General features: G+C 34.5%; 1 protein-coding gene across 1 annotated transcript in view; it reads left to right on the top strand.

The window, feature by feature from the left end:
* Positions 1–26,139, top strand: part of LOC128549600 (uncharacterized) — an 88,707-nt gene that overhangs the window by 11,956 nt on the left and 50,612 nt on the right. The window contains exon 2 of the mRNA XM_053526648.1: positions 5,719–5,830. Coding sequence (XP_053382623.1) covers positions 5,719–5,830 — 112 coding nt within the window. The remainder of the gene's footprint in view (positions 1–5,718; positions 5,831–26,139) is intronic.

Here is a 26,139-nt window from a genome sequence, read left to right as displayed (position 1 = left end):
TGTTCTCTTTAGAAAATATGTCTGATTTTCCTATCAGATTACCAAGACATCAAGATTTGCTGGCATTACCCCACAACAAAAAGTTTCATCCCTTGGGAAAAAAGCTGAAGATGATTGGCGTGGTTCTATCCGGAAGAGCTTGCAGAGTAGAGGAATTCCAAAAGAAGTTGCTAACTTTATCACAGAGTCATGGTCTGGAGGAACAACCAAGCAGTACGGCAGTGCTTGGAAAAAGTGGTGTATGTGGAATAGTATTAGGTTTTCCAGTCCATTTTATTCGTCTGAAACGGTAGTATTAAGTTATTTGTACTATCTGTTTAGAAGTGGTAAGTCATACTCTATTATAAATATACACAAAGCAATGCTGCTTCAGACTTTACAAATTTTTGGAAATTCTTGGTGTAAAGAAACTGCTTTGATTTCTCGTTTTATGAAGAGTGTGTTTATACATAAACCCTCAAAGCCTAGATATGTTATGACATGGAATGTGTCTACTGTGTTAAGGTATTTGCAAAGCTTGATGCCTTTATCCAAGTTGTCGTTAAAACTGTTGACATTGAAAACATTAGCTTTGGTTGCATTAGCAACAGCGCCTAGAGCTCAGACATTATGTGCATTAGATTTAAATAATATGATTGTTCAACAACAAGCAGTTGTTTTTACCTTTTCTGAAATTCTGAAAACGTCCAAAGCAGGACAGTGCTATTCTCTGAAGGTAGAACACTATACAGATGAGAGAATTTGTGCAATGCATACTTTGTTGTATTATGTTCAAAAGACGGCTTCTATGAGGAAAAGTGACAGAGTTTTTGTTTCTTTTGTAACACTTGATGCGGTAACAACTAGTACGTTATCAAGATGGCTCAAAATTGTGCTTGAACTTTCTGGTATAGATACTTCTATTTACAAGGGACATTCATATAGGGGGGCATCAGCCTCAGCAGCTTATAGTAAAGGCTGTAGTATTAGTAATATTATTTCGCAGGGTAACTGGAAGTCGGATAAGAATTTTAAAAAATTTTATTGTAGACATTCTGAGAGTGATGTGTCTTACAACGATGCTGTATTTGGTCATGAATGATTATTTGATGAATAATAAATTAAGGCATTGTAAACTGTATTTTTGTTGCCTTTAAAGATGCTATATATACATGCGAAAAGCCGAAAGGCTTTACGAAAAATAATGTGCCCCCATCCCAGCTTTAGTGCAGGATGGAGGGCATTATTTGAGTAAAGCCGGAGGCTGAGCATGTATATACCCTGCCCTTTGTGTAGTGAGTTTGAGTCACATTGTGTTGGAAGCTTTTTAGAATTGGTGTTGTTATATGCCCTCCCTTTTTGTATTATGTTTTTAAGCAACAAAAATTTTCTTTAAATTGTGAATCTCATGGGATTTGGTGTATTGTGGGTGATGTGCAGCGCATGCGCAGGTTACGACGTCATCAGGCGGTAAATTTGAAATCTTTTAATTTGCGATAAGGTTTAAACGTCCAGAATGGAATGCTATATATACATGCTCAGCCTCCGGCTTTACTCAAATAATGCCCTCCATCCTGCACTAAAGCTGGGATGGGGGCACATTTCAATGAAAGTGACCTTGTACTTTTTGTAGTATCGGTTTAAATTTAATTTGAATTAAATACCACAGTTGCCAAATTTCCTTGTATTTCCTGTTTACAAAGTTAAAATGACATTAGAGATATAGTCTAAACTACGGAAGGCCAAACAAATGGCAAGTCTTTGGTTTACTGGTATAATTTTCTCAGTTCACAAAAACGTTCACAACTGGAGAATGGGTCAAAATTTCAGCATCGGTAAGGGATCGTGGAGACTTAGGTCGAATTTCCGTTTGGACCTGGATTCGAGGCTGATATTTTCAGCAGAAATTGTCATGTAAAAGTCAGCTATTAGATTTCTACTCAGTCATATTTCAGTGTATTTTCTGGTCAGCACTTTTGTGTATCAGGTCTGACAGCAGATATTTTCCTGCAAAAATGTAGCAGTGGTATTCACACAGCTTTTTTTTCTTCTGATAAATCAATGTCACCAGCCAAAGTTCAGGAAGAGTTCATGAGCTGTGAACTAATACAATAAAAGATTGCCGGTGAAAAAAAAGATGACCTTGGTATGTATAGGGAATAAACATAAACAAATGAAATATACCTTTTTCATGATGAATCTTGATCAATATCATTGATTTTTAAATTTTCATGGAAGGTTGATCTCAATAATAAATTAGAGTTGTGATGAAAATCTCTTTAAAATATCTAGCATCATTAATTAATAGCCTTTTGTACAAAATAAAATTGTCCAAGGTACCATTTCAATTAAATTCGTGTGATCAGTGATAATTATTTATAGCTGTCAAAATTGCTTCCTATTTAGGTAGGTATGGAGCTTGTAAAACTATACCTTTATTTTCAAGGTTTCTAATTTCATTTAAATATAATAATACCATATATAGAGATAGGCCCTAAAATTTTCAATGATAGAATTACATTAAATAAAGTCTAGAAATTAATTTCCAAGTCCTTGAAATAACCAAAAATGATTTCACAAATGTGAAGTTTATGATACTTTTGTTAATATCAATAACAGAAGTTTTAATTTTTAATTTAAAGTTGTGATCCACAAAAGAAAGACAACTCTTGCCTTGGGCTAGTACTTATAAGTAGAGATCTATTAGTTTACTTCCCTTGCAATTACACAATTGAGTGGAAAATGAAAACTGTTTAAGACACAATATCATACTTTTTTGCACAACAAAATCATTAAGGATTCATTCATTTGTGTTTGATTTACCCCTCAAGACATGGTTCCTATGATTCTGTCAACTTACATATGGTAAAAAATTAACTTTTAACAAGCCAATAATAAAACGAAGTACCAGTAGGTAAATAATAGTGCAGATAATACAGTTTTGCTTGTATCAAAATGTCACAATAGATCCACTTTTGTAATACAGAACACCTGGTAGGATTAGTAAAGGTGCAATTATATTGATCTCTATTTCCTATGCCTACCATATATCAAGTTTCAGACAAGCAGTTAGGATTTCTATCTGTGGATCAAATATCTTTGATATGTTAGTACAACTACCTGTTGTTTTTATCTTGTGTTTTGATCTGACACTGCAAAATGTACTGACATGTTTTAGTTCCCTTCAGATGTGAGACCTCCACATCATACTGCAAAGAGAAAAGTTTTAGATTTAATTATGGTGGCCTGAGTAGGGTCCATTTTAAAGTTGCGAGAAATTTTACTGTCAGTTTATAAAATGTCACAGGCAACTAACAAATCCACAAGATAAATTTTATGTTGGACTTCTATAAAATATCGCTGCTCAGAGATTGAACTCTGGAGTTTTTCTGTCATTCTGGCGGGCGACTTATGTCATAGAAAGTCCCAAAATTACAGACATTTTCTGTTTACATAGTAGAATAAGTCATGCAAATGTATATTCTTATTTTAGCTAGCCCATTGTGCCATTTTTATCCGCGATATTATTTTTTTTATGCGTACCTTCTAAAAAGTCAAGTTTAAATATTTAAGCCTCGAGTTTTTATGCCTAGAAACATCTCTCATAAAAAGTTACAGCTAAAAAACTTGCTATTATTTTTCACTGCAACCTGTTATGAGACAGTTACTGTTGTTGAGAAACGAAATGTCGTGGCTTAATTTTTACCCTCACCTTCTGTAGAATTTCTACTAAAATTGCAAAAAATGTCGCAGATTTTTTTCTGTTCCTCAACTTTTTATAGACTGACAAGGGATAAAATGTAGAGTCAAACCATGGACGCTTCCAGAGTATGAGTTTTTGTTTCTGAACTATTTTAAAAATGCCAAGTCAAGAAAAACAGACGACCGTGTCGGGAATTGAACCCGGACCACCACGGAAATATAGAAGTTTTCCGATGTTGTTACCAATACTGCTATAGAGGGATTTAATTGTTCAATCAGCATTAAATATAGATATTTATAATCGAGGCATTGTTTACCTTGAGTAAAGCGATACAAACTCTTTTCAATTTTCATCATAAAAAGTAGTTAAAACAACTAATTCCCATGTGTTTCCGTAACATATAGTCTGTCTGTAATTAAGTTTCAAACCATTCTTAAGAAATACAGCATTCATTTCCAGATATCTAAAAAATTCTTTTTTTTTTTTTGTTTTTGAACAATCTGTATGCCAGTGCCTTTAAAATGGCCACAACAAGCCACTGAATAGATCAGGGTATTGTTGTCTCTGAAACTTAGTTTATTAAATTAATAAACTAAGTTTCAGATACCCTATTACAAACGCTTTTCAATTTTAGTGGAAAAATTAAATACTGACAGATGATATGTTATTGAAACACATTTAGTTGTTTTTATTAATTTTTCTACTAAAATTGAAAAGCGTTTGTAATAGGGTACCCAAGGTAAACTGCCTTAATTATAAAATTTATATTTAACGGTCGCTAAGTATGAATTGCTCTGAGGTAGGAACATTTTTTTTCCCCAAGGCTGCCCGATTTTGATTCCCGACTCTGGCATGTTTTTCTTTTGTTGATTTCGCATTATTTATAATAGTTTAGAAGCAAAACCTTGTGTTCTAATGTTCATAATATAACCTGACTAAAGTTTAAAGAAAGATCATTTTTAACCAAAATCTGGAGTTCACTCCCTTTAATGAATGAATTTCATGTTTGCTGGAAAATCTCTCAAATCATGAGTCATTTTTTTCATTCAGTTCGCAGATGTGTTACTGTATATCTATTGCATGTTTAGCGCATATTGTTGAAGTTTTAAATTGTTAATTAATATGATAAAATAAACCTGTTAAACTTTGCTTCAACCGGCTATGTTGGTATTAAAAATGCACAAACATGATTGTAATAAAGTGGGGACTATATAGGCTTTTGACCTTGAAAAATCTCTACCTGGGAGGTCATTGTGACTCGTATGCTAACTGTCGTTGGTGACATCAGTTAATTTCGTAGGCATGAATATTCATAGCTTCAATGGCCAAAACAACTATTTAGTTGCAGTTTGAATTTGTGAAAATTTTACATTTAAATTTTTGAATGTAAAATGAATGGGAATAAATTTTTTTTTTTTTTTGTTGTTTTTTTTTTAGTCATACATGATATCCATAATTTTTAGTCTCCCAGGAATATTTATGTTTACATTTTGTACATTTTTCAATGAAAGAAGCACATTTAGAGTATAAATACATGTATTCTAAATGATTTTTAGCTCACCCAAGCATGAAGTGCCCATGGAGAACTAAATAACAAACAGTGCAGATGCATACCAGTAAGCATATTCCTACCAAACTGCACAGTATGTTTTTAGGTGGTCTCCGCACCCACTCCCCCACCCCCACAACAGATTTCTGCGAAATTCAAATCCAACCTAGAAGGCCATCTGTGCAGAATGCTAGTTGCTTAAAGGAAAAATTTCTAAAATGCACAACTTATTAAAATGTACTGTATCCAAGATGCACAGGTGCAGTGCATGTTTTTATTTTCATCAGGTACAGCTAATAAACAGTTAAATGTGAATTACGGGGCAAGATGATCATGTGCGCATTACTGAAGCCAAGATGCTCATGCACATGTTTCTGATTTCCCCATATACAGTTGAAGCAAGATGGTCATGAGCACATAAATTTCTGTTAACAGAAAAAAACAACACAATATGAAAAGGTGGTCATTTGCATATTTCTCTTTTCAGATAAACCTTTCCCTGCAAACTTGATGATACACAACCGATCAGTGCACTGTAATCAAGATGATCACAATCAAGGAAAATTTCCAGCATATACATGGACCTGTAAAAATATGAGGTATGCCTTTTATTTTGCATATGCAGTAAAACACAATTTATTCTGCCTTTGCGAACAGTGCAGATCATGATTAGCCTGCACATTCATGCAGTCTGATCATGATCTGCACTGTTCACCATTCAGTCAGTAACTCTTTGTTATTCTATACCTATTTTATCTATCCAATCGCGAACGTTCATTTGCAACATGTGTCCGTACAATATATTATGGTATCTGGATGCATGTGAGTACAAAAATCCTGTATTTTCTGTATTTGGACGCACATGTGTACAAAAAATCCTGTATTTTCTGTATTTGGATGGTTCAACAGCCCCATGTTAAAGATACGAGAAAGCCTGAAACGCATGAAAATGTTCCGAATGTAAATCGGATGAAGTAGGCACTCTATGTATGGAGTTTGATTATGCGTCTTGAAATCTGGATTTAATTTGATTTTTTTTTGTTTACAACACACAAAAATGATTCAAGGGATAACAATACTATCTGATTTAGATATTAACATGTTCGTTAATAATCAAAAACTTAAAAATACGGTAAAAAGGATCATCAGATGTTGGAATATTTCAAAAGTCGCTTAAAGAAGCCGTTCCGGACGAAACCTAGAAATTGGTATCAGCCCTGACTGTCTGAATAGCTACCTCAGCAGTTTTTATTTAACGGTTAAGAAACAAAATGGAGAAGATTATGAATGGCAACGGATGGGCGGTCAGCATCCAAAACATGTCTGCTCTATAATTCAGTTTTCGTCGGATCTTCACCAAACTTGCTGACAATGTTTGTGGGCATTACATCTCGGCCAGTTTCGATAACAAGCCAAATTGTACCAGGCACTCTTTCATTATAGTCCTTGAATTACTCGAAAAACGGGGAATTTAGCCTTGTCCAGTCTTTTAGGTCGAACAGTTTTCATCAGATCTTCACCAAACTTGCTGACAATGTTTGTGGGCATAATATCTCAGCCAAGTATTATTACCACCCAAATCGCCAAATGGCTGTTGTAGGGAGGTTGCACCATATACTTTTTTAATGATGATACGCAGAAAAAACAACATTCAAAGAATTTTATGTATATTACGTATGAAGTGAAATAAATATAGGATAAAAAGGTTATTTAAGGTATAATATTGTTCTGTATATGATATTTGCACTCATACCAAGCTGGGAAAAACTAGAAAAGGCAGGAATACAATATTCAGTGAAACATTTTAAATTTAAACTATTATTATAATAAGATAAAATAGATATAGAATAAAAAGGTTATTTAACATTGTACTGTACAATACCAGATACATTTGGACTCGTACCCAGCTGAGAAAACCATATTGAACTCGTCCAAATATATCTCCGTATTGTACAGAACAATGTTAAATAACCTAATAGTATGCACCCCTTTTAATAGTTAATAGTACTGTCCAAATTGAAAGATGTACAAGTTCATTACAGAAATTTAGCAGGGTAAGGGTTAATTTTGCATATGCGGTAAAAAACTGACCTCTCAAGGTCACAAGGAGATGAGCAATATACCCAAGTACTAAATGTAGATTTTCCATATACCTAGCTATCTGTATGTAGCTGATAAGTGATAATAATATGCCAGTTAGTGTCACAGTAAGTAAGTTACTTGGATGAGGAATTTTGTTCTAGTTTTTGGACATAGTATTACCTGTATGTCAAGTTCTCCAGACAGGAACAAAATTGTACAACAACATTATACTTGGTGTTTGAAATTATTTCTTGTCCAATGGCATTGCAGTATTTTTAGCCCACCATCATGATGATGGTGGGCTATTAAAATCACTCTGCGTCCGTGGTCCGTCCGTCCGTCATTCCGTCCGTCCGTCCGTCCGTCCGTCCGTCCGTCCGTCCGTCCATCCGTTAACAATTTCTCGTTATCGCATCTCCTCAGAAACTACTGGGGGGATTTTGACCAAACTTTGTCAGAATGATGTATTGGTACCCTAGTTGTGTCCCCCTGAAAAACAGACTGGTTCAACAATTTATGAGTGAGTTATGGCCCTTTGTTTATTTCTATAATTTATATAGATTTATATAGGGAAAAACTTTGAAAACCTTCTTGTCCAAAACCACAGAGCCTAGGGCTTTGATATTTAGTATGAAGCATCATCTAGTGGTCCTCTACCAAGATGATTCAAATTATTTCTCTGGGGTCAAATATGGCCCCGCCCTGGGGGTCACATGGTTTATATAGACTTATATAGGGAAAAACTTTGAATAACCTCTTGTCCAAAACCACAGGGCCTAGGGCTTTGATATTTTGTATGTGACATCATCTAGTGGTCTTCAACTAAGATTGTTCAAATTATACCCCTAGGGTCAAATATGGCCCCGCCCTGGGGGTCATATGGTTTACATAGACTTATATAGGGAAAAACTTTGAAAATCTTCTTGTCCAAACCACAAAGCCTAGGGCTTTGATACTTGTAATGTAGCATCATCTAGTGGTTCTCTACCAAGTTTGTTCAAATTATCCTCCTAGGGTTAAATATGGCCCCGCCCCGGGGGTCACATGGTTCATATAGACTTATATAGGGAAAAGCTTTTAAAATGTTCTTGTCAGTAACTACAACATTCAAACTTGGACCACATGTATATTTTTGAGGGGCAAGATGAACCTTGACATGAGTTGACCTTGATTTTGACATAGTGACCTACTTTCACATTTCTGTAGCTACAGCCTTCAAATTTGGACCACATGCATAATTTTGTGCACAGGAAAAAACTTTGACCTTTATTTTGACCTAGTGACCTACTTTCACATTTTTGAAGGTACAGGCATCAAATTTGGACCATATGCATAGTTTCCTGTTTCAAAATGAAATTTGACATTGATTTTGACCTAGTGACCTACTTTCACATTTCTCAAGCTACAGCCTTCAAATTTGGACTACATGCATAGTTTTGTGTACCGAAAAAAACTTTGACCTTGACATTGACCTAGTGACCTACTTTCACATTTTTGAAGGTACAGGCTTCAAATTTGGACCACATGCATAGTTTTGTATTCTGAAATAAAATTTGACCTTGATTTTGACCTAGTGACCTACTTTTACATTTCTCAAGCTACAGCCTTCAAATTTGGACCACTTGCATAGTTTTGTGTACTGAAATGACCTTTGACCTTTACATTGACCTAGTGACCTACTTTCACATTTTTAAGGTACAGGCTTCAAATTTGGACCACATGCATAGTTTTGTATTCCGAAATAAAATTTGACCTTGATTTTGACCTAGTGACCTACTTTTACATTTCTCAAGCTACAGCCTTCAGATTTGGACCACATGCAAAGTTTTGTGTACCGAAACAAACTTTGACCTTTTCATTGACCTAGTAACCTACTTTCACATTTTTGAAGGTACAGGCTTCAAATTTGGACCACATGCATAGTTTTGTATTCGGAAGTAAAATTTGACTTTGATTTTGACCTAGTGACCTACTTTTACATTTCTCAAGCTACAGCCTTCAAATTTGGACCACTTGCATAGATTTGTGTTGTGTACAGAAATGAAATTTGACCTTGAGCTAGTCAGTAAGTCTTGAAATTTGGAACACTCAAAAATGGCACATTGGTGGGCGCCAAGATCACTCTGTGATCTCTTGTTCAAATTATCTGGAAATTTATTATTAAACAGTTTTGCTTCAGTTGTGAATAAACACATTTTCTTTTCCGGCGTAAATTGATATATAAAATTAACTCTAAAATATCTTTGATTATAGATAATTTGATAATTCATGTATTATGCTATATTGTGTCATAAAGAACTTAATAACTTTGTACTGGTTAGTTATAATGTGCTTGTTACAATTTCAACATGGGCAAATAAAATAAATATCAAAATCTAACTGAAATACTATATAATACAGTCTAACTTATCCAGACTCCTAATACTTCAATCTTTTTAGAGTACTAATAAATTTACTATTAATTAATTGATTTATTAACCAGGTTTTAGTAGAAAACCAGTTATTAGATCGGGGTATGTTGTCAGGCGGGCAGGCGTCAAACCTGGTTTCCGCATAATAACTTTACTTTGGAACAAGCTATAGACACCAAACTTGGCAAGTAGATAGATGGTAAGGAGATGAAGGTTGGGATTGCATTTGGGGTCATTTGGTTCAAGGTCAAGGTCGCTGTTGCTAAAAATAGAAAGATTGGTTTCCGCACAATAACTTTAGTTTGCATTGATGTATTGAAATTAAACTTGGCCTATAGGTAGCTTATAGAAAAGCCAAGGTTGGGATTGTATATAGGGTCAAGTTCAAGGTCAGGATAACTTATTTAATCTTCACACTTAAAAAATTCCACGGCAGTGGTCTAGAGTGTTGGGCCAAAAGCTTCTTTTTAGTCAGTGGGGCGGAAGGGCATCGGTTCAAATCCTACTGAGATCCCAAATTTTTTTTTTTTTTTTTTTTTTGTGTTAAAAATGGTCATGGTCAAGGCCACAGTTGATAAAAATAGATTTTTTTCTCTAAAAATAGAAGTTTTTATCAATGTGATCATCAAACAGGTGCTTTATAATTTTAGTTTGGACTTACTTACTGCCACCAAACTTTGTGTACAGCAAGCTTATCTGAAAAATTAGGTTTGAATGATATTGGGGTGACTGTTACTAAAAATAGAAAAATGGCTTCCACTCGGTATCTTTAGTTAGGGTACACTTTTTGTCAGTATACTTGGTGTGTAGATAGCTTTTATCAAACACAAAAGGTTGGGAATATACTTGAGGTCACTTGGATCAGGGTCAAGGTCATTGTAGCTAAAAATAGAAAAAATGGGGTCATATTTGAAATACCAAATAGATTGTGCTGTGGAATGGAAGGGTGTCGGTTCAGATCTCACTGAGATCCAAAAATTTTTTTTTTCGTTTTTTTTTTTTGGTGACAAAAAGGTCATTTTAATGCCATTGGGTAACTAAAAATAGAAAAATAAATGTATACCGGTAATAGAATATGACCGTTTTTTTTAAAGAACCTGTTGGCGTGATGCAATTAAAAACCTGGTTTTCGTGGAATTTCCACGTTTCTTGTTGTTAATAAATTATAAATTGATATTATGGAAATGATTAACTGATGTTAGTTTGAAATGCCTTTTTTTTTTCGTGAAATCTTTTATCTGGTTCAAGTCCATAAATTAGGATGATATGGCTAAATTAGTAACATTATATATATGGCTTGAAATAGGAAAATAGAGCATGTTCTATTTTCTGCATCAAAGGTTGTAAGTATAATGTTACATATTTTGAAATTTTGTAAGCCTAACTTTCCTGTTTTGAAGAGGTTTCTCAGTATTGGTATAACACTCAGGGAATATTTATAATTTAGAAGATTTGACCTGTCCATAGACTGGCATCAGTGGTTAAGAGTCATTAAATGTAAAGCACTTGGCCATAAAATCAATCCTCTTTGATAGCACTGTCTGAAAAAAAATTACAATATCTAAGTTCTCTGACTCTTAACGAAAATGGTTCTCTTAGAAAATATTTAAGTGTCAGTATGAAGAAAGAATAAATATTACAGATAACTTGATCTCAACAGACTTTGTAAGTCTAACCAGGTGTCCATTGTTCAACATAAAATTTTGCTTGAATAAAATCAAATGAGCCATGCCATGGGAAAACCAACATAGTGGGTATGCGACCAGCATGGATCCAGACCAGCCTGCGCATCTGCGCAGTCTGGTCAGGCTCCATGCTGTCCGCTTTTAAAGCCTATTTGAATTGGAGAAACTGTTAGCGAACAGCATGGAGCCTGACCAGACTGCGCGGATGCGCAGGCTGGTCTGGATCCATGCTGGTCGCATACCCACTATGTTGGTTTTCCCATGGCATGGCTCAAATCATGAACATTTACTGCATCTGATGTCATGTTAATTGGCTTGCTGTAGACTAGCCACTAGACTGATAATAACTATATTTCTATATTTTTCCCTTTTTTTGACAAATTCAATTTCATAGAGACAAAAGCCAGTCTATTTTAAAGATTTTCACACAGGACTGATGTTGAAATTATCATATTGGACATAGGATATAGACTGGCTCAGTTCACTACATTCAATCATAAAAATGTAAAAAGATATATCATAGTCTAGGAGCTAGTCTAGGCTTGCTGGTCAGAAGTTTCTTGGTTCTTCTGACCTTGGGCAGTAGTTTAGTTTATGCCTTTGACTGGCAAGCCATTCAGTAAGCCTGTATTCATGTTGGGTAACAAATTGGGACTGCCTGATTTTTTCCCTTAATTATGTGTTAAACTAAAGACTTAATGAGCTTCTGGGTAAAAAGGCATAAATACACTAGAAAATCTATTAAAATGTAAAAAAAAAAAAGGATGGGGCTGTGGTACTAGACTAGACAAGCAATATAATTATGAGATTGATTGGTCTCATGGGAGTATCATAGGTGTGAAATGACTGATGTTTTTTTTTCTTTGAAACTGCTTTTGTCCTAAAACTGGATCCCCAGGCAAGGCACATAATGCTTGGACAAGGAATATTGTTGGGCACGTGAAACAAGTTCAGGAGATTTTTTGCATCATTCAGCTTATCTTTTTTTGAAACTATGTCGGTCATTGACCTTAATATCCCAATAAGGATAGCCTTATTTAATTATTAGATAAATCGTCACTTTATTTCCACAACTGAGCTTTTCGGTAGTTTTCAAGATAAAATGTTAATGACTTTACGCTATACTTACTGCCTTGTTGAACTTAAATTTAGCCTGTTTAACATTAGCCACAAATTTACCATCATACAGTCTCAGGTCATAAGGACACCAATCTCAATAGACTTACATCACTCTGGAATTAAGGCGACGAAATGTCAGACCATCACTGATGGAAAGCAGAAAATTAAAAAGAAATAAAGGAACCTGCCATTTACTATAATTTGTAACCCTGACAGAATTGTAAGTACTGGTTGAAGTTAAAACAATTGCAATTGTTGAGCATTGAACACTCAAAAGAATTTTTTTTTTCATCATTATTTTAATTTTTAACTAGACTAGCCACTAGACTGATAATAAAGAATGTCAAAAAATTTCAACTTGTAATTTTTCTTTTATTTTATGTAATAGTGACAAATGCCAGTCTATTTCCGAGATTTTCTCGGAGAACTGATTGTAATATTGGACAATGATAAAGACTGGCTATATTCCCAATTTTAAAAATTAATATATCATAGCCAGTCTAGGACCTAGTCTAATTTTTAACCAGTTTTATGACTTTTTGAATTTAACCATTTAAAATGGTGAACATACATTTTTGAAACTTGGGTTTGGTGATGATTTTCTCATAAAAATTCATTTAAATTCTTTTTTTAAACAAGTAAGTTTTTGAAAGTTTGTCACTTTTAGTTCATAGATCATTACGTATCATATCAGTTGCCTCATGTGGGGATGTTGCCAAAAAATATTTACGGACCCTGATCATGAAGTTGATAGTTTCCTCTGTATCTTATTGATATTGAGAAGTTGTCGGTTACTCTGTATACATGTAAACTACCAGCTTTTGTTACAGTTTCTGCACATGTAAAGTAGCGTCTAATATTGGTCCTTTAACACTTCCGTAAAATCAACATTAATCTAACCAGAGCTCCAGATAAGACGCGTATTTGCGTAAATACGTTTTGAAATTTACAAAAAAACGCATTTAAAATCAAACCTACGGGTACTGATACACATTGAAAAAACGGGATACGTATTTTACTCGATTTAAGTGCGTAATCCAATTTTATCGTAAATCAAGCACATCCTTTTTGTAATCGAGTACAACAAACAAAAATGGTGTCTCACAAAAGCAAACGATATCGTAAAATAATGCCATTTTCTTCTTCAAGTAAATTAGTGTGTGACAAGAGATGACTCGGACAATGCCTATCGCTAAGCACGTGATCTATGATATATAATGGGTAACTGTTGAAAAAGCTGAAGCACCATACATGTTGATGTTTCTGAAAAAAAAAATTGACAGTCAAAGTATCACTGGCTGTTGATATATCGCAGTGGTCAGTAACTGAAATTAAGATGTAGTGTAAGATGTAATGTATGCAGTAAACAAAATGTTAAAACTATTTGAATGAAGGCTCAAAAAATATTCAGGAAAACAGCATTGGTCGACAAAGGCACTTCAGCGGAGTACATGAATATCAGAAAATTATACAAACAAACAGTTATTATTATTACCCTTTTAAATGATTTCGAATTCTGAAAAGCCATTTAGAATTCTAAAATACCCTTTTGAAAAAACATCTTGGAGTAAAATACCATTTGAAAAAAAAAACCCTTTAACCTAAAATCTTATCTGGAGCTCTGTCTAACACAAAAGCCGCTAAATATGTCTATGCCAGCAGCTCTCAGATATGGAAATATGTATATAACATTCAAGGAGACTGCTAAAAATAAGCAATAGAGAGTGAATTTAGGCCAAATTGTCACCCAGACAGTTTAAACTGTGCTTATCCTGCGCTTATCCAAAGATCCCCTTGAAAATAAGCAAAGTTTTTGATCAGTTGTTGCAAGAGAAAGTATTAAATTTTATTGTCTGATGTCGTAATGTCCTTGAGTGTAGTTTCCTGTTTTGAAGTGTGCAATTTATTTCCTTATATTATAGACTGATACAGGGGAATCATAAACCAGTACACATTCCCATTCTCAGATTACATGAGGGAACTGACACTGTAAAATGAGTTATTTCCGCATCTCTTTCTGTTAAGGATTAAGGACTCATCGATATTTGACGTTTTGACATTTGAACATCACCAGATCATAGAAAGAAAGAGTTGTTTACATGAAAATTGAACAGCATAATAAAATAGGTTTATTATTAAAAAAATCCTTTCTATGATTTGGTGATGTTCAAATTTCAAAACGTCAAATATCCATCCGAATCTTAACCTTTAGCCTGCTGGCGGCAAATATTTCTGAAATTGCGACCAGTGCAGACCAAGATCAGCATGCACATCTGTGCAGTCTGATCATGATCTGCACTGTTTGCCATTCAGTCAGTATCTTTTTAGTAAGCACCCCTTTTAACAGTTAGTGGTACTGTCCAAATTGAAAGATGGACAAGTTCATTATAGAGTTAATTGTACTTTTCACCTAATTTAAAAATCTTTATCGATACGGCATCTCGGTAGTTTTTTGGTAGGGTGTTCGCTTTGAATGTGGGAGGTCGTGGGTTTTCTTCCTGACCGCTTTGTACCAAAGGCATGAAAAATAGTACAAGTAAGCTTCACACTAATGTTGCTCAGGCCTGAAAAAAAGAATTCTTTGTTTCCGGTAACATGCTCAAAAAAATTAGGGTAGGTAGGTCGTAAAAAAGTTTTTTTGGGGATTTTTTTTTTTATTAAGGGAGACTTTTCTGAAATTATTTTTTTGTCAAAAAATGAATACTAAGGGGGTTATGCCTTCAGAGCATCAGTAAGTTGATTTCTAACATCACTGGCCATGTTTAAAGCAGAAAAAGTGCAGTTTTGCAACTTTTTGTTAAAAAGTTGAAAAAAAAATTCTTCAAGGCCATAAAAACATTTAGGGTCGGGCCAAAAATTTAGGGTAGGTCGGGATACCGGAAACAAACAATTTTTTTTTACGCCTCAGCATAAAGAAGATAGTTCTAGTACTGGTCAGTATAAGACGATGGTGGTGGGTGGGATCATGTCACATGTCTGTCTGCGGCGTGGTATTTCAGTTAGACAGGAATATAAAGTTGGCCATGGTTTGTACTCTTTGGTACAAGGAAAAACCATTGTTTAAATGACTGAAAAGTTGTTGAAAAAGGCGCTAAACCTGAACACGAGCACATAAATTATTGTAGCCTAAATCCACATCAAACTTCCGTTGCAACTGTAAAATGAGCTAATTTTTTTAAAGGTAAACTTAAATAGACTACAGCTGTAAGCTGGCCTTGAAATCGTTTTGAGTGACTAAATTTATCTTGAAAATATGTTTGGCTGTTATTAGGTTCATTGAACTGCACAAACAGTTTCACTTACCTTGACATAATTATATTTAGCGGTGCACGTACACTTAATTGTAATGTAGGGGTGTTGAGTTTATACTTGGAGATAGATAGACAACATACCGTAGTTGGTTTCTACACATACAATTCATGACTGTCACAGAACTAACCAGCCTCTGATTTAAGTGTCGTGCATGCATTATATTTAAGCCACGCCTACTTGTATAATGATTGACAGTCATAAATTGTTCTGTTTGATATTATTAAGTAGAAAGTGCCTTAACACACAGAATTTGCATGTATTTTACACCTACCCCAGTATGTCATTGTGTAGACCTATGTTACTACAATTTTAAAACAGAAAACAGATCGCCTAGTCTTTGTGCAGACCCAGTGTTTTGTTCACAGGAGATATCTCCTGAGGCTATTCAAATTTTGTATAATTATGTCCCTTTTCTTCTTAAATCAGAGCCAAGACTGATGAAGTCAGAATATATAACATGATTTTTTTTCTAAAAAAAAAAAGATTATCTAGTCGCCCGTAGTAATTGGTAGCCAGACTATAGCAGATCGCCCAATACGACAAAAATGAAAATGTTGCAGGTTCGGTTTAATTCAGAGCTTGTTCATGGGCAGAATTGGAAATGCATGCTACCGTTAATGCCTTCTAGCTCCAGGTTCTACACATTGGGCATGTTAGGGAGCCATGACACTGCATGTTCATTCACTAATAGAGGATCAATTTCAGGTGCCCTGAGTGGCTGCCTTTGTATGAAAAGCGAATGTGTTGGTCATGAAAAGGTGATAAAATAATAATAATTCTCCCACCTATTTGTATGTGGATGGACAGCAGTTACGTGTGGGGAAAAGTAAATCCATTGATCGAACTAGTATTATTTAATATTAGAAACCTTGAACCAAACAGACAGTACAAATATTAACCTATAGCGTGCTGCAGATACCTTTGTCCTGGATCAGGTCACCAGATGATCTTACATTGCATGTCCTGGATCAGATCATCAGATAATCTTACATTGCATGTCTGAAAAGTATACCAGATTCATGACTTTCCATATGAGCCACACCGTGAGAAAACCAACATAGTGCATTTGCGACCAGCATGGATCCAGACCAGCCTGCGCATCCGTGCAGTCTGGTCAGGATCCATGCTGTTTGCTAACGGTTTCTATAATTGCAATAGGCTTTGAAAGCGAACAGCATGGATCCTGACCAGACTGCGTGGATGCATGATGGTCGCAAATGCACTATGTTGGTTTTATCATGGCGCGGCTCATATAAGTTAATCATGGGGCATTATTAATTCTCGTATTAAATTTATCCTGCATTGAATACGCATGTGCACAGGTACAGTTGGTGACATGTTAGCTGTTTGTTACTCTAAAGCATTGATTCAATGCCATTTTAAGTTATCACCTGTATGCTGCATTTAATCTGCCGTAAGGATATAGTAATTAACATGTTAATTTTTAGCTTGACTGTTTGAAGAATAAATAATTTGATCGAGCTATCATGTACTGACCCATGTGTAGGCATCACACCTTGCATGCAAGATAATATTATTATTTTCAGTTAAACCATTGCATGTATTGAAATTTCTAACAAGGCTTCCTAGTCATCAGACCTACTGAAATAACTCTTGGTAGAATTTTACCAAAGTTATGGCCTTTAACTACATAATTATATTGGATTTAAACTTTACATAAGACAATGAAATGTACTGTATCACAACTAGGTTAGAGAACTCATGGTTGAAACGAATTCAAATTATGGCCCCTGTTTTTACGTGGAAGAATTTGTTGAAGTTTAAATTTACATTGTATGAAAGTTAGTAAAATTTTAATTTGTCATATATTGCAGCCATGCATTTTGGCCAAATTATGCCCCGTTTTGAACTTAAAGTTTTGCATGCAATTAATTACATATATAGCTATACAATGTATTATTTAAAGGCATATAGATTTTAAACATTTTTTTTTCTAAGGCAATTACCAACCTCGCAGGATCAAGTCCTATAACTATGACATGTATTTTGAGTAAATTATGCCCCCTTTTGGACTTAGAAATCCTGGTTTAAGTTATGCATGCAAGTTATTATCTCCAAGATAATGTATACGTACTGAAACTTCATATGTCTTCGTTTTTAAATTTGTCAAAATTATGCCCCTTTTTACCATAGAAATTTTGTGACAGTTTTGCATATAAGCGTGGTTTTCAGAAATTTCTTGATCAGATGTTTTAAGATTCTTCACGGGTCTTTGGCATCAAGGGAAGACCTCACATGGCAAGTCTAACTATCCTGTACAAATAGACTTACAAATGTCTGTTGAGATCAAATAATCTGTAATAATGTTATTTTCTTTCTTCATACTGACACTGATATTTTTTCAGAAAACTAATGTTTAGAGTCACAGATAAAATGTATTGTAAATTTTTCAAGAAAGTGCTATTCAAAAGAGGATTTTATTGTAGAGATATTTGCTACGACTGATGCCAGTCTATCCTGTACTGCTTTGATTAGGACTCTAACGACTGATGCTAGTCTATCCTGTACTGTGAATTCAGTTTATTTTGTGTACATAATTACATGTACTTAGTGCTCTATCCAAGTAATTTGTACATAAATTTTTGAAATTCTGATGCAAAAATAAATGTACCGTATTTTCCCGAATTAAGGCCCCCCCTCTAATTAACGCCCCCCACCCGTTTTGGAGGGGAAAAAAGTCAACAAGAACGAAAAAAAATCACCTACCTCATTTTTATAAGTCCACATAATAAGTAATTTACAGTAAGTATCCAATGTATTAAGAATTAAACACACTATTAAACAGTACATGTAACGTAAATGCAAAACGTTTATACTAAGTACGGTACGTATCCAATCATCAAATAGAAAAATAAACGGTAAATCCATTTTTGATTTGTTTTTGCACCACCCGCGCACAAGCTTCCTGTCGACTTTAAACAAATTTGCGGCAAAGTGTTAACCTTTTCTTCGGCAGTACTAATAACTTTTAATTTAAAAGCCGGCACATAAACAGCGTGTCAAACCACTGACATTGTGTATTGCAGTACCCGCATGTACTAAGGAAAATATTAACGGAGTACACAGCTGTTTGGGTATGATGACGTAATGTGTAATGTCGCGAGCGTGTCACGGAATACATGAGGTACCGTATTTAAATGTATAATTTTAAGATAAACTGCATTAAATTAGATGCCAAATAATTACGTTTTTGGGGAATTAAACAACACAGAAACACTTTACAGTTGGTTTGAACGATGTTTTTAAGTTTTGTAAAAATTTTAATTTTTTATTTTTTTACCTCAAATGAACGCCCCCTCTTTGGAAAATGTAACGCCCCCGGGGGCGTCTATTCGGGAAAATACGGTAGATACTTTTTTTAAGTGGTTGAGGTTTTATTTTGTGGCTAAATAAAAAAATATCAAAGAATGCTTCGAGGAATAGTAACACTTTCACAGTACCTACCTGTTTATATATAGATCATCCGACATTGAGTTGTTTTTTTCTTTGACCTTCACTTCTCCTATAGGTTATAATTAGCGGAGAATCCACCTATTCAATCTGTTACATTCAAATTATAACTTAAAAATGATGTATTCCAGATGTTATACAGATATGACTGAAGTTTGTTAAATTTTTCATGGTTTCAAAATATTATTCAGTGATCTGTAGACATTTTGATGTAATGATAATTCTTATGTTAAGGCTGATATTTATACACAAATATACAACAAGATTATAAACAAATACCTGTAAAACAGCATGTTTGATCATTAAGATAATAGATACAGACTGCACCTCAAGCTCTCCAGGGAAATGTGTTTGCTGTATATGAATTAAAATAGTATAATTATGAAGATTTTATTTTAGGAAAGTACTAAATTCCAGAGCTCCAGATAAGCTTTTGGTGCAATTGGGTATTTACCCATCCAATTGGGTATTTACCCATCACTTTTTGTCTGAATTGGGTATTGGAAATTTGAATTGGGTAAAAATAATATCATGTAACTCAGCCTTTTCAGAAGTAATTGGGTATTTGCTTAAACCAATTGGGTATTTTACCAATCTCGCACTAACAGATGAGTATTTTTTGCTTACAGTATACATGGTACATATCATTAAACAGGACTGACTAAATACCTAAGTACTTTAATGGCGCCCTTCAATGTTTAATACAAAAATGTATTTAAAATTGTAATGAATGTTCCATACTGTTGTTTTCTTTTTCACTTTTAATGCAGTCGGAGATCAGTTCATCCACAATATCCCGAACGATGTGGTCACCGCAATATGCATTCTCCCAAAAGATGTCATCCAGTATTGGTGACACTACATCGTCACAAACAGATAACTGTCACTGTTGAACAGCAAAATATCCCACTAATTTGTATGTTTGTGCTGCAACAATGTTTTTTTCTGCAACCTCTTTTACATTTTATTGGCGTAAAATTGTTTACAAAGCGCCCAAATACACCGATCAGCCGACTGAATGGTCCTGTGATTTTTCCGATAAATTGCAACCTGTTCTGCAGTAACGACATAACCAGTCAGTCAAATCTAGCATTAAAGTCTTGTACCCGTTCTAGTAATAAGGAAAATGCGATACGCAAGCAATTTTTAGCTCACCTGAGCACGAAGTGCTCAAAGGTGAGCTTTAGTGATCACACTGTGTCCGTCGTCCGTCGTCGTCCGTCGTCCGTCCGTCCGTCCGTCGTCAACAATTTGACTGTTAACACTCTAGAGGTCACATTTTTGGCCCAATCTTAATGAAACTTGGTCAGAATGTTACCCTCAATAAAATCTTGGACGAGTTCGATATTTGGTCATCTGGGATCAAAAACTAGGTCATCAGGTCAAATCAAAGGAAAAGCTTGTTAACACTCTAGAGGTCACATTTTTGGCCCAATCTTAATGAAACTTGGTCAGAATGTTACCCTCAATAAAATCTTGGACGAGTTCGATATTGGGTCATCTGGGGTCAAAAACTAGGTCATCAGGTCAAATCAAAGGAAAAGCTTGTTAACACTCTAGAGGTCACAATTTTGGCCCAATCTTAATGAAACTTGGTCAGGATGTTACCCTCAATAAAATCTTGGACGAGTTCGATATTGGGTCATCTGGGGTCAAAAACTAGGTCACCAGGTCAAATCAAAGAAAAAGCTTGTTAACACTCTAGAGGTCACATTTTTGGCCCAATCTTAATGAAACTTGGTCAGAATGTTACCCTTAATAAAATCTTGGACGAGTTCGATATTTGGTTATCTGGGTTCATAAACTAGGTCACCAGGTCAAATCAAAGGAAAAGCTTGTTAACACTGTAGAAGCCGCATTTATGACTGTATCTTCATGAAACTTGGTCAGATTGTTAATATTGATGATCTTAAGGTCCAGTTTGAATCTGGGTCATGTAGGATAAAAAACTAGGTCACCAAGCCAAATCAAATGAAAAGCTAGTTTACACTAGAGGCCACATTTATGACCATACCTTAATGAAACTTGGTCAAATCTTGATGATCTATAGCTCAAGTTCAAATCTGGGTTAGGTGGGGTCAAAAACTAGGTCACTAGGTCATATCAAAGGAAAAGCTTGTTAACACTCTAGAGGCCACATTTATGACTATATCTTCATGAAACTTAGTCAGAATGTTAAACTTGATGATCTTTAGGGCAATTTTGAATCTGGGTCATGTCGGGTCAAAAACTAGGTCACCGGGTCAAATCAAAGGAAAAGCTAATTAACACTGTAGAGGCCACGTTTATGACCATATCTTAATGAAACTTGGTCAGAATGTTAATCTTGATGATCTTTAGGTCAAGTTTAAATCTGGGTCAGATGGAGTCAAAAACTAGGTCACTAGGTCATATCAAAGGAAAAGCTTGTTAACACTCAAGAGGCCACATTTATGACTGTATCTTCATGAAACTTAGTCAGAATGTTAAACTTGATGGTCTTTAGGTCAAGTTCGAATCTGGGTCATGTCGGGTCAAAAACTAGGTCACGGGGGACAAATAAAAGGAATAGTTAGTTAACACTTTAGAGGCCACGTTTATGACCATATCTTTATGAAACTTGGTCAGAATGTTAATCTTGATGATCTATAGGTCAAGTTTAAATCTGGGTCAGGTGTGTTAAAAAACTAGGTCACTAGGTCAAATCAAAGGAAAAGCTTGTTAAGACTCTAGAGGCCAGATTTATGACTGTATCTTCATGAAACTTAATCAGAATGTTAATCTTGATGATCTTTAGGTCAAGTTTAAATCTGGGTCATGTGGGGGCAAAAACTAGGTCACCGGGTCAAATCAAAGGAAAAGCTAGTTAACACTTTAGAGGCTACATTTATGACCATATCTTAATGAAACTTGGTCAGAATGTTGATCTTGATGATCTTTAGGTCAGTAGGTCAGGTGAGCGATACAGGGCCTTCATGGCCCTCTTGTTTACAAATTGGGTATTAGGAATTTTACTGAATGGGTTTGCTGAAATAATTTTAAACATTTGCATAACATGTTACATTGAAGTACATCATAAGGGACTGAATGTTCAAAGAAATGATTTAAAAGTTTGTTACATTTGAGCAACATGATGACCTGAGCTGAATACTGAGTATTCAAAGAGTATTCAAGAAATGGAAACATATTACATTGAACAACACGATAACAGAAATAACTTTTAACATTTGCAAAATATGTTACATCATGGAACAACATGATGACTGGGAAAACATTTGCAAGATATTCCCCCGCGAAATGAAACGTTACTGTTCATGAACAGTGCATGCATATTTCATGAATGGAGTTCATGAACAGTTCATGAATTGTTCGTGAAGATAAAATGGCACAAATTCTTGAAATATTCTTAAATACCGTGTTCATGAACAGTGCTTGAAAAGTGAAAGATGATTTCAAGAACTAATGTACATGAACAGTTCATGAACTATTCACTTAATGAATAGTTCTTGATATTTTGTTGAACATGAATAGTTCATGAACTTCTTGCTATATGTTTTTATTGTGCCGTTTTATCTTCACGAACTAGCAGTGAACCGTACATGAACATGATTCTTCATTAGTTCATGAACTACCTGTCATGAGTAGTGCATGAAAGATTCAAGAAAATAACATCATGATTGTTCCTTTAACTTTTATCATGGAAAATTCAAGAACTCTGTGTGATTCTTTAGTAGTTTATGAACTGTTAATGAACACTTTAAGGACAGTTTATGTCCAAAAATTCATGAACACAAATCAAGAACCATTGAAGGTTAGTTCATGAACAGTTCTTTAATGATTTGAAGTGTTCATGATTTCAAGAACTGCATTTCACATTGTTATATAATGAACACTTCATAACTGAGAAATATTTTTTCACATTTTCAAAACAATTGTTACATTGAACAATATGATAACTGAAGGAGTCAATGGAATAATTTACACATTGTCATATGAAACATGTTGTATTGAACAACATCATAACGTACTGTCATTATCAAAGAGAATCCAAAGAAATGATTTACACATTTGCAAAACATGTTACATTAAACAAAACGATAAGTGATAGAGTATATAAAGAATTTTATTTAAAGATATATGAGCTGTGCCATGAGAAAACCAACATGGCTTTGCGACCAGCATGGATCCAGACCAGCCTGCGCATCCGCGCAGTCTGGTCAGGATCCATGCTGTTCGCTTTCAAAGCCTATTGGAAATAGAGAAACTGTTAGCGAACAGCATGGAGCCTGACCAGACTGCGTGGATGCACAGGCTGGTCTGGATCCATGCTGGTGGCAAACCCACTATGTTGGTTTTCTCATGGCGTGGCTCATATTTTTAAACATTATGAAGAACATTTTAAAAAATGTGACAAGTATTACTGGCAATGCTTCAGTAATTAATTCTAGATAGATGTAATTTTATATTGCAAAGTAAAATCTATTTATAACATCAGTGTAGAAAACAGTGAAGCAAATAAATCCCATATATTTGAAAAATCATGTACAGTAGTCATTTTCAGTCCATGTTGTTTTTGCTTTAGAAGAACCAACATCTGCAGTAACGTTTTATAGCTGTTTTAATATAGAGTTTTACTGATCAACCTTGAACATTCAAGATAGCTATATCTGCCTCAGACATTTCATTAAATCTTTCAAACTGTACAAATCATTTGTGATACAGGTCTAGGATAATGAGGCAGGTCTGTTTGAGATAAAATAATGTTTGCTTGTTGAAGTTTTTGCTACACATCAGGTTTTCTAGGAACAATGAAGATCTCTGTTTTGTACACAAAACAAACCAGAACCCCCACTTGGTACATGGGTTATACCTGTTTCAGATTCTGGCAGGTGTATTCAGTCCAGAAATATTTGGCTGGTAATTGAGTAACATGATCTGTATAGAATACAGGCATGCTAACACTGAAACCTGAAGATGATTTTAGAAAATATTTTGAAAAAAGGCCATTATACCAAAATTTATGGTTATGTTACTGAGCATTCCCTTCGTGTTTAGCTCACGGTAGCTCAAAGCCAAAAATTATGACTCTGCTTAGGATTTGCAGCATGTTTATGTAAATAGAAAGTGAAGCCACAGGGCAGTCCCATACTTAATTTACATTCATTAATATTCCCTACCTAAAAGGTCATATTTGGCAGCAACATTTGACAGAAAAGATCAATAAAATGTACTATAAGTTTAGTAAATGGAAACAATGTATGTTACATTGAACAACATGATAACTGAGAAATGAATTTTAACATTTGCAAAATATGTTACATTGAACAACATGATGACTGAGAAATATTTTTTTACATTTGCAAAATAATTGTTACATTGAACAACATGATGATTGAGAAATAATTTTCAACATTTGCAAAATATGTTACATCGAACAACATGATTTTATTTACTGAGAAAAGAATTTTAACATTTGCAAAATATGTTACATAATGAACACTTGATAACTGAGAAATATTTTTTTACATTTGCAAAGTACCGTAATAATTCTATTTATAGCCCGGGCGTTTATTAGAAAACTGGTCTGTTCAAAAGTTAGGGATGGGCGAATATTAGAGACAAATCACAACCAATCATTCAAAATTGATGCAACATTTATTTTCGAACATACCGGTGTCGGCGACTATGCGATGGTCGCACAGAAATGGATAACGAACGTAATACATCGGTACTTTAAGCGGCAATTAATTAAATACAACTAGTGTTTCCCTATGGATTTCCAAAGTGAAAAGAATGAAGGACTAGGCGGTTTCTGTGATTTACAAGAGGCCAGGCCCCATTTTCACGAAAAAACTTAAGTAATTACTTAGTTAAGTCTGTTATTTCAAAATTATGATATTGCTTAATTTATTGTTATTACATGTTGATTTTTTCTATAACAATTTATTTGTAGCTAAATTATACTATGGTTAGTAGTTTTTGTCTGCAGTACTTATTTTAGTCAAGCAAATATCACATTTCTACTTAAGCACGATATAACGAACTTAAGTATTTTCTTAAGTATATTTCTTATTTTTATACTCCGTTTTCTTTAAAATTCAGAATTATTGTCTTTTAATTAATGAAATAGTCATATACGGTTCTGTTATAGCTGAAAAAGTCAACATTAAAAACATATAAAGAGCAAATACAGGCATTTGAAATAACAGACTTAGCTAAGTAATTACTTAAGTTTTTTCGTGAAATTTGGGCCAGATACACAAGATATAAATTTAAACAACATCCTATTAAAGATCAAATGCCTCGAATCCAGTATTGATTAAATTTCCCTTGCGGTACCCCTGTCTCGAAATGCCAGACTAGTGACGTGACGTAATTAAGAAAAGCGCGCGCCTTTGCATAAGCACATGTTTACCTGGGTCAATACACAGTACATGTAGTATACGGCGGTATGTGTGTTAGTGTCAGTAAAAGCAGCCATAAAAGGTTTTCATGTTTCTAAAAATCATCATTCTATCGGAACTATACTGACATGCATGTCTGAACATGGGGGCATTGAAATACCGTGTACATATAAAATATACGGAATTAAAGATAAGAAAAGTGAAGTGCGATCTCACATCAGAATGGAAATAAGAAAATTCGCTGTTTAAACAATTAAAAGGTAGGATTATTTTCATTGGATTTATAGGATGGGAGCTTATTAGATAACATCGTATTTTTGATTTTTTCCGAAAAAAATGGCCGTTTTTCCCCCGAAAAGTCGGGAGTGGGCGCTTATTAGAGCATGGGCTATAAATAGAATTATTACGGTAATTGTTACATTGAACAACATGATAACTGAAGGAG

This window comes from Mercenaria mercenaria, chromosome 16 (genome assembly GCF_021730395.1).
Source record: "Mercenaria mercenaria strain notata chromosome 16, MADL_Memer_1, whole genome shotgun sequence".
In the NCBI taxonomy this organism is placed as follows: Eukaryota; Metazoa; Mollusca; class Bivalvia; order Venerida; family Veneridae; genus Mercenaria; species Mercenaria mercenaria.
This window is presented reverse-complemented; position numbering and strand designations above follow the sequence as displayed.